A 10,427-nucleotide genomic window follows, 5' to 3' on the forward strand; every position below is an offset into this window, starting at 1 on the left:
GAGGACGGGTCAGGCCACGCAGCGACGTGATAGGGTCGTGGAGAATAGAAATAGAAAGCAGCCGCTGCATGTATTGGACAATGGGCGTCTATAAACAGCAGCAGAGCGACATCATTCATGCGATCAAGTTTTAATGTTGCCATAACGCAGCACACGTTCACTGGGTAACTACAGCAAAAGAAAGCTTACAGGAACAGTCCCCTGGTCGCCCACATCCGCAGACTGCTAATGAAAAATGAATTGGCTAATAACTAACACTGAAAGTCTAGTCCCTCGCACACCCACCTTCCAGCTTCACGCCACTTGACACAACAATAAGTCAGTGGGGTAGGATACAGATTTTGCATTATTAATTCATAGGCAACATGTAAACAGGCCACTGCGTTTACAGAGGATGTTTCCAAAGTGTTCGGAACTTGAGTTTTCTTTCTAAGTTTAATGAATTAAACCATGACAGGAGCCATGACAAATCACTAACAAAGTCTGATTGGAGTAAAACAGAGCTGCTCCACCTTCCACTTATCCAGATCATTTAGTGAAACAGCTTCTTGGAGGAGTTCCAACATGAGCTGATAAACCCCTCCCCTGGATTACTGCACTTGTAGCAGTAGAAGACATGTTCACAAGACTCCATGGTTCCCCTACTATCAAACAAATGTAACTTTGTTCAGTTTCAGTGCTGCAGTGTTACTTGAACCCGGTCAACAAACACTACTCACGCTGAAGGGGACTTTGACAAAGGTCACAAGTTGATTATCTGGGGGCTTTTTTGTTCAAACTAAAGAATGTTTATCCCATTTACTACTATGAATACTCCACTTATGCTCCTCTCAATGATTAACGAACTGATTACCTGGCTCAGTGTTTATTTTAAGTCATTTTTAATTTAAGTCATTGTGTCATTTTTACTGTTACTGTATTCTTAGGATTTTTGCTTCGATGGCACAAATAAACACTGCAGTGCATTATTATCATCAAGAGTCCCAGCAAAACAAGTTCACCACAAAACAGGCAGCACAGATAATACTTAGCCTCCACATCCATACATAAGTCTAATATAATGCAGTGTTAAACCTCCCAATGTTTACTAACATGGCCGCAACACATCATATTTTATGCTGTCCGTTTTGTAGCCCACAGCTGATATCCAAAACCCTAACACTGACGGTGATGCAGCAGAATCATGATTGAAAGATGTCTTTATTGTCAAATGACTTGACCAACATTGAATCCACATCATTACCAAGTGCTGCTCTTTATAGCCTTCTTGGTGCATTCTATATACAAATCTATATACACAATTTCTTCAGATCCAAGTGAATCATCTGCGTTAAACAGTCAACATGATGCTGCCCTATCCTTTGGATTGGCCAACAAATAAGAAATAAAAGGTTAGACCCTTCAGCAATAACAACATCTCACACAGCGGTTCACATGATACGTTTTCTTTCCTCATAATTATTAGAAGATAAAAAAATGCATGGCCATGTAGGAAAGCAGTGAAAAACAAACTACTCAGATTCCTTCAAAGTACAAACGAGATCTGCAGAAAAAGGAAAGGCCTGGAGAGAATGAAGCATAAAATTCTATGTACAATAAAAAGCACAATCTACTATGCAGGTTTAAAGCGTTCATTCCTGAATGGGCAGATATCAGGGGGCTTGCTTGCCATCGGAGTTGATTTGATTTGACCTCTTTGTGAGTCGCGCTCCACTGAGAAGTCAGATGCAGGAGGCAGGTAAAGTGGAAACAGAATTCACACAGGATGCTGTGTCATAAATACAGTATGTTATGATCACTCAATAAGCAGTCTGCAAAGCACTCTGATTGGTTGGCTGCTGAGTTTTCACAGTCCGATGTTGCAGTCTGGTGTCAGACCCCAGACGCCGCCTGGCTGTTATAATCAGTGGACTCCATTTTAAGGATGTATGGGATGATGCTGTCGATCTGCACGTTGCCGATGAGGCCGGCGAAGAACAGCTCCTCGGTGACAGCTGCACTTATCAGCCTGAGGGCAGGAAGACGCAGCAGCAGCTTGGATAACCTGGGAGTTAATGACGGGGAAAGGAGAGATAAATGTTGACATAAGTCAAACTCATCATATGTTCAACACAAAGTAACTCCGTATTCGTACACCGCTTCATTTACAGCAGTCAGCTGGCATCATGTAGATAAGTTTTAGCTGTGAAACCTGAACTGATGTCCTTATAATAAACATTTAATCAACATAATACAAAAATGAATAATTCATATCATATCTTCTTGAATAATAAGCAGGGCAGAGAACATAAAGTCGTTTGTTAAGAAGTTTAAGAACACGAGGAATAAAAGAGAGGTCATGTCTCTTTGAACTGCTCATGGGCACTACAGTTTGTGCTGCCTGTGACACCGGAGTGAGCAGTGTTGCAGCTACAGGCAGGAACCAGTGTAAAAGGAGATGAACTGTCCTTGAGTATGTTAGAGAGGGTACACATCTCTACGCCTATCCAGCTCCTCAAAGAGGCCTTTTCTAAGAGTAGATATAAACAAGACTAACCGATAGGAGTCTTCTGGGTAGGTCCTGGTCACATAGTCCTGCAGCTCCATGTAAGCCTTCTCCTGGAACATCTCGATCTGTGGGATGTTATCTATGCCTGGGTGATCTAGTACAGAAGCAGACACATGCACACATACAGACATGAGTCTATGGGTATGTCCCAATATCGTCTTCTGTAATACTTTGAGAATTTTGTCCTAATGCAAAGAAAAAAATATATATATATATGCCATTTTCAGTTTTTAAACTACTCTACACACCAGGACTAAAGAGAACGATGGCTTTGAGGTAGGCGTATTCATACGCGTCTGGGGACAGCTTGGACATGCTGTTACAGAACTCCTGCATCCTCCAGATGTGCTCCATTACTAGTTTTATTCGCTCTGGGGACAGCTTCTCTGTTGGAGACAAAACAAAACAGAGGAAACACAAGAATGTAAGGGGCCAAGCATAGGTACAGTTTTGAAATTCAATACAAACTGTGCCACAATCAAATGAAAATTACAGATTTAACACGGTTTACGCTTTTGAAATTATGTTCTCAGTGGAAGAATCTCGCAGGCAGACAACAGCAGAGCCCTCCTACCTTCCTGTAAGCTGGTCTGCAGATGGTTGATAATGGCACTTAAGATGGTACCAACATTCATAATGTTGGAACACTGCGCCAGACCCAGGGCAAACAGTTCATTCCAGCAGTCCTTCATCAAGTTAATGTCGTTGTCTTGACCACTGCAAAATAAAATGGGACTAATTTGAATGGCATTTCACAATTGACATGTAATAATTATAGTTATTATTTTTGTAATGGTTTTTAAGTGCATTTCTGAAAAAAAACAATAATCATAGGTGAGAAAGGCTTACCCGAGGGTTTGAAAGGCAGGTATGGAGCGTGCCCAGTGCATAGAGAGAAAGAGTAAGCGGGAAGCCGACTCACAGATGTAGTTGACATTGAGGTACTCTGGCACAGGCAAAGGCATCATGAGCTGTAGGAACCAATCCAAATGCAGAGGGAGAAGACACGACTTTAGTGTTAATCAGAAAAGTGTGTAACTCAGTGAAATTCTTTCTTTTGGTCTCGGAGATGTACTTTTACCTTGAATGGGATATGGCTGTCAGAGAGGAGAGGTCCCTCCAACTCCACTACTGGGCCCGACTGGTCTCCTGACATCAGCTGCATCGTAGCCTCCAAGGAGTCTGCTGCTGAGCCGTCACCGGGGTGCAGGACTTTAGCCAGGGTGTCAAAAGCTCTAATGATACACAAAACAAGAAAACAAAATGCTCACAACAAAAGATCCTTGTTTTGATTTACTCATAATATATTGCAGCTGATTAAGAAACAAGAATTAAAGAACACAACTCAAAGCACTGCAGTGCACCCCACAGTCCAAGATGTATATTTTTTTACCGACTGTGGTGTAATCTAATTAAGTCCTTAAAAGCTGAGGCAGAGACCACATGGCCCTACAGGAAATTATATTAAAGCTTGGTGACACACAGGAGAAAAACAGCAAACAGCCGCTGGGTTTCTTTCCAGTGCTCCTGTAGATCTTCACACGCAGCATCAACTTCTTCAGAAACCACTGGTCAGTGTCAAAGCCTCTTGATGCATTATGACGTGCATCATAATCCCTTACCGAGTGATATCACTTGCAGTTTGCTCGTCTCCTTGGATGTCTGTCATCGAGCTGTCGCCATTGCTGAGCGTTTCAACTCCCATCATATCGTTGCCGCTGTCACTCGCCTCCCTGTTCTTGTTGAGCTGGGCGAGGGACGTCACTACGTTTGCTAGCGTACCAAGGTCACTTTGAGATGGGTCATCCTGCGGAGGGCAGTGGAGTTATACGACATGCTTCAGAAATAAAAATGTGTATTTGTTTGTGCTACCCTGCTTCATGTTAGCAAAATTACTGAAATGTCTGAAAAGGATAAAACTGGTCCACAACTCACTGATGTTAAGACACATACACAACGAATGAAGAAGCAACTGATCATCAATATGATATAAAACTCCAAGATTTGGCTTTCATATTTAAAGGTCCAGTATGTAGAATTTAGTGACATCTAGTGGTGAAGTTGCATGTTGCAGCTGAATAACCCTCACCTCCCCCTCCCCTTCCAAACATGAAAGAGAACCTGTGGAAGCTTCAGTGGTCATAAAAACTCGAAAAGGTTTAGTTTGTCCAGTTTAGGCTTCTGTAAAAAACATGGTGGCCTCCGTAGAGAGGACCCGCTCCCGATGTAAATATAAATTATTTAAATATAAAAGGACAGATTCTAGGGTAAAGAAAACAACAATTTGTTCATTTAGATGAAACACACTAGTGAAAACATCACTAGGATTATTTTAGATTCAGTTTCTAACAATAGATCCTTTCACCTACATTTCATACACTGAACCTTTAAAGTAAGAATAACATGAGTTAAATGTGCTGTAATGTTATTGCATTAGTTACCTTGTCAGGAGATGCTGGGATCAAGATGGTATTTTCCAGCTTGGGGAAAGGTTGTTGGATGTTGAGCAACATGCTTGACTCAAGCAAACTTGTGGACCTGCAGTTGGAGATTTGATAAGTCACATATCACTTTGAATTATACAATACAGAACAACGCAGTATATTTACCACTGGATGTTCTTAAACTTGTTACGGTCAGAAATATACAGCATCACACGGAGAAGCGTTTCTAAGTTTCTCCATCATGTTTGTAAATAGAGAAAACAAAATGCCAAACAATGTGATGCAGTTCAGTAATGTCAGTTATTAAAAATGTAACATTTAATGGCAGAGCTATGTCTTGTGTTAAATTAGTGCAGGTGTATTCTATGAGCTGCTAAGTTATATTTTGTTATGGCTGTTAAATAGTTTTAGAACAATAAAATTCGGACAATTTTTATTGAAATTTCCGCAGCGAGTCCAGTGAACAACCTAAAAATAATAAAAGAAAGAGGTAAAGGATAACTGGAAAATCTTAATCTTAATAGATCTTATTTAATAGAAAAAGGACAGAAATTAGACAGAAATACGCTGACTTATAGTTTTCATGCAGCAATGGGAGGAAATGTGTTTATGCAACCAACTTCTTCAGGTCCCAATTTTTGTGTTGGTTACTTGCGATCTCTCTATACAAAAGACAATATTGGGATAAGTTGTGTTACTACATGCTGATGCATTATTATTATTTACTGTAAATAAATGTTGGTGTTACACTAAGAAAATCAATTTGACTAATGTACTGTAGGAAGCCTTACTGTATATTATTGTCATAATTTAGCGGAAAAAGGCCAATTAAGAGAAACTGGTTGGTCTGAGGCTCATCCTACAGCGAGATATTGATCGACAACATTAGAAGATAAACGAGACGGACGATTCACATGATATAAGGGGAGGACAGTCTCCAGCAATAACACAAAGGAGAACATCACCAGTGTGTTCAGCTACTGAAAGAATAAAAGATACATTTATTAAATTCAGGATTCACGATTCCATGATTCAGTTTTTCTTTAATATTTGTTTGTTCTATGCTCAGATTTTCAGAGTACGCTGAGAAATTACCCTATGTTGATTAAAGTAATAACTGTAAAAAAAATTTGAGGTGTTTTACCACTTGACCAGAAATGTACCTAGCAGTTTCCTTGTCAGATACAAAAGTGGGTGTGGCAGCCAGAGGGCTGCACAGGTTCTTGCGGATGTAGATCTTCTCAGTGGAGGCAGCACAGTTGACAGATTTCTCTCTGGTGGTCACTTCCACAGGCTTTCTCTCACACTGCACAGCTAAAACACAAAACAAAGACATCAGATCTTAAGTATGCGAGTCCTACAGAACATATCCACAGCTACATATTCAATATTATAGTCTCTTACAATCTTGTTTCATGCCCAGAGATATGCAGCGCTGCAGTCGACAGTACTGGCATCGATTTCGGTGAAGCTTGTTGATTGCACACTCTCCGGAGCCCCTGCACGTGTATATCAGGTTTTTCCTAATACTGCGTTTGAAAAAGCCCTTACAGCCCTCACAGCTGACAGCTCCGTAATGGCGCCCTGACAGAGGAAACACATCGGTGAACCTTAGCTCATGTGTTACTGAAAATGAATAGTGAATAGTTATTAGCAAAAGGCAAACTCTCCTACCTGAGGCCCTGTCTCCACAGACGACACAGTACTCCACAACTGGCTTCACCATAGACTGGTCTGAACCTTCTGTCACAAACTGAAAAAAACAACCCGAGACAAAGGAATAGTTAATACAGCAAACATAAGATTCAGTTTAGACTGACTAAACAGAATTAAGCTTGAGTCATAAGACCTTGTTTATTGTAACCAATTGAAGGAACTCGCTAATATCCCCTGGCAATACCTGAATCTGTTGCCCAGCCAGTTCAGGGGAGGTAAACAGCAGCTGGTTAACCCCAGAGCTGTCTTGAGCGGCCAGGATGACCTTGTTGGGTGAACCGTCCTGCTTTGTCAGAATCACCTTCCCGCCAGGGGAATAATCAGCATTTGCCAGAATATACTGATGCTTTCCAGGGGAAGATGGCTCAAGTGCTGTGACAATCTGGATCTTCTGGCCAGTTTGCTGATCTGTTACAATCTATTTGGAATAAAAAAACAACACATCAAAACATGAGAGAGTGCTGGCTGTAGATACAGTGGGTGGCTTTCTCCTTCCATTACTGAGTGAAGGGCAAGTGAGCAGGAAGTGGATCCTCCAAATACAGTTAGGGGTATGGAGAAGGTTATGTGTGGTTTGGACTCTCCTTTGCCACTAACACATGACTGCTGCAAATGACAGTGGGCATTGTTTTAAGGGGCATGGTTTAACTTGATTCCCCAGACACATGTGAGTAAGGGGCAGAAGAGAGACAGGTTGACAACTTGTTAAGTTAAATAAAAGCTTTCCAACAAGTGCTATATAACCAAAGACCCCAAAAACAAACCAAAGGCCCTGTTGTGACTTGGTATTAACATCCGTTCTGAGAGACACAAGTGGACAATACCTAAGTTTGGAATGCGTCTCCTGTGACCACATATCATTGGATCTCACTTCCCTGCTCTGTATGCAAATGACCAATGACCAAATTAATTAATAAAAAAAAAAAGTCCCCCCCCCCCAGTCTGATTTAACAGATGTTACCCAGACACGGTTGTCGGCTCTTATCACCACAAACTCTCTAGACATCTTCGTCTGTGTCTTCTACACTTGTGACACAAATTTTTTTTTTTGCATCTGGTAGAATCATTGTCATCAAACCCCCTCCAACTCGCTCGCGGTGAATCAAGTGGGGGATCCCCTGCTGTGTTCTTACATCGAGTGTCTAATTTTGACATTTGTGTTCACACATGCAGCTACTACGGAGAAAATATGGAGGATCTGCGGAGTCCAGTGCATGTCTGAAAGGAGCTTATGACTGTCTGTGTGTCATCATGAGTGAGCAAGAAAATACAAAAGAGAGGGTCAGGAGGGTCTGACTGACTCTAGTGCAGCTCTGCTGTAAAGAAAGATTTTACCAATTTAAGAAAAATAGAAATCATTATGTGTTGATCAATGTTGATATTGTGGCCACAAGATAATCAACATATGGACACTGAGACGAGTAAAACTACTTTCTATTCATTGTGAAACTATAGTGGGTCAGAGGACATCAGCTGAGACGGTGGACGAACAGAATTGCGTTCACATTGCGAAAAGAACGTAGCCACAGGTGTACAAGACCACCTCCCAATGTGGTTCCAGTGATTGGATCTCAGGATGCTTTCAGGATGCATTTGTGTGCGTTCAGACATGTACCTAACCCATGGCCATTGTGATCAGATCAGTCAGGATGGATGTTATTACCACATCAGTCCGGGATCAAAGACCCCAAAACCTGAGAGTCAGGCAAAATCACCAACGTTATTGTTAAAGCAGCCAATTTGGCAACAGCAGTGATTTGAGCTCTGCTGCCATTACAGCTGCACCCTCTGACAAGAATAGGTAGTATAAGAGTAAATAAACAAACATTCTATTAGCTCTCAGATCATTAATAAACTAACCTGTACAGAACAACCAAACAGAGAGCCAAAGCCGACCCCCCCCCCGCTCAAATAGCAGTCAACCTCTGGGAAAGACTGAAATGTGTTCATTCAAACATAACAGGCTGTCACATCACCTGGATTCTGTGTCCTAAAGCCATGTTGTTGTCTGCTGATACGAGCTGAATCCTTTGTGTTTGTCCATCCATTCTGATACTGTGCACACCTTCTGACTCTGCTCGTCACATCAGAGCCCCATCAGACACACACACCTGTAGAGAGAGAGCATAAGCTTTACTTCATGCCTTATCCGAGTTAAAGTGTCAGGAAATACCGCTACGGATATGGGTCCTTTATTCACTCGTCTTCTTTCCGACAACAGTGTACGGCTAATTAACAGGCCACCGATATGCGGGTGACTTTTGAAGGGACAGAGCTTTTACCTACAACAACTAGGCAGGGTGGTTGTTGTGCTCATATTCTCTGAAGTGCAGTGTGCGTCAATGTGGGATAAACAATAAAAATGAATGTAACGCAGGAACATAAAACCCGGGCCAGAAAAAAAATCGGCATCTTAAATCCATGTTCACAGCGATCACAGTCAAAATTTGCTTCAGCATATCCGTTTAGAAGCAACAGATTAAAGAACAAACATCTGATTCTTCAGACTGCGAGTCACGGTAGTTTGTGGCCCGTGCTAACACAATCTAGCCGGCGCTAGCTAGAACTGGACAATCGGTGGCCCTGTTTTTAAAAAAAAAATACAGCTAAATGTGACTGTGGCGCGACTCGAAATGAGCGGTGAAGCCGCAGCGGCGACACACACACGCTCGTGGCAGTTCGCTGTTCAAAATCGATACGGAAGATAAAGGTATTTCTTTTCCTGTGGGTGAAAGGTCAACATTGAAGGGTTAAAGAATGCTAGGGTTCAGGGCCCGTGACGCCGAGTCGCAGAGGCAACGGCGGGACTTCGGTTTCGACAACTAGGCTAAAGTCACATTATTTTTTCCACTGGATCTCCACATCAGCTCTCCACTCGGCAAGAAAGTGGATCCAACACCACGATGTGCGGCTGTTGCGTTCGCGTTTCAAGGGGTTTAGTTTAGTTTGCGGAACCTGGTTAGCAAAGTTAGCACAGGAGCTAACACCAGGCGACGCTGGCTCCGTTAGCTGACGCGGCTAGTCTTGTTAGCTACCTAGCTGGTCCGCTAACCGTTCGTGTGACCGCATTACCTCCAACAGCTACACGTGAGTGTTTTCTATCTATGCAGCTACGCGGTCGCTCTCAGATATCAACATTATTTCATACCTGCCTTATTGTATCCCTACACGCCCGGCATCGGGGGACAATGCTAACGAGCTAGGTTAGCCTCTGCTAGGTGGTGGCTAATGGCAGCTTCCCTGCTGAAGACCCGCTGAACACTCCCTCCCTTCCTGTGCTGCCGGACCCTCGGGTCTCTGTCACCAGCCCCTCATGCCTCCACAGGAGCAAACGGGTCTTACCTGTCGAGGAGCTTTTTGTCAGGATAACGTATCGCTTTCAATAAATTCATATTTTATCTGTTTGCTGCAGTTAGTGGGAGGGTCAGAGTTCGTGACCTTTTTTTCTCCATTAATAAACGAGTGTGGCGCATGCGCGGTGAGGCGCCCTGCTCCCGGTGCTGATGCTGTAAACCTGTCAAAGTGAAACTGCCATTGTGGGAATCTCCATCACATAGCATACATTACTATATGATATTATTTTATATAATTCCACATGTATACCTCGTTGTGATTTCACACCCATTTATATATATATATATATGTTTCACTTTTTAACTGCAATATTAATTTGTCTGTGAAATTCAATTGCTTATGTGCAATCCATTCCACTGTACATA

General features: G+C 42.3%; 1 protein-coding gene across 4 annotated transcripts; it reads right to left on the reverse strand.

The window, feature by feature from the left end:
• Positions 1-1,181: 1,181 nt before the first annotated feature.
• nr2c1 (nuclear receptor subfamily 2, group C, member 1) lies at positions 1,182-10,427 on the reverse strand. Of its 4 annotated transcripts, none has more exons than XM_034588363.1 (14): positions 10,049-10,427; positions 8,685-8,819; positions 6,893-7,126; positions 6,667-6,745; positions 6,392-6,576; positions 6,156-6,307; positions 4,990-5,086; positions 4,171-4,355; positions 3,630-3,783; positions 3,398-3,519; positions 3,123-3,265; positions 2,797-2,934; positions 2,537-2,642; positions 1,182-2,044 (listed from the first exon to the last, which is right to left on the reverse strand). In XM_034588363.1, the coding sequence occupies exons 2-14, from the start codon at positions 8,754-8,756 to the stop codon at positions 1,873-1,875; spliced, it is 1,839 nt and encodes a 612-aa protein (XP_034444254.1). In that variant the 5' UTR covers positions 8,757-8,819; positions 10,049-10,427; the 3' UTR covers positions 1,182-1,872. The 4 variants fall into 4 exon arrangements, with proteins under 4 accessions (XP_034444254.1, XP_034444255.1, XP_034444256.1 ...); XM_034588364.1 differs by having other exon boundaries at positions 6,156-6,306; positions 6,397-6,576; positions 10,049-10,425; XM_034588365.1 differs by lacking the exon at positions 10,049-10,427 and adding an exon at positions 9,861-10,004 and having other exon boundaries at positions 6,156-6,306; positions 6,397-6,576.

This window comes from Hippoglossus hippoglossus, chromosome 6 (genome assembly GCF_009819705.1).
Source record: "Hippoglossus hippoglossus isolate fHipHip1 chromosome 6, fHipHip1.pri, whole genome shotgun sequence".
In the NCBI taxonomy this organism is placed as follows: Eukaryota; Metazoa; Chordata; class Actinopteri; order Pleuronectiformes; family Pleuronectidae; genus Hippoglossus; species Hippoglossus hippoglossus.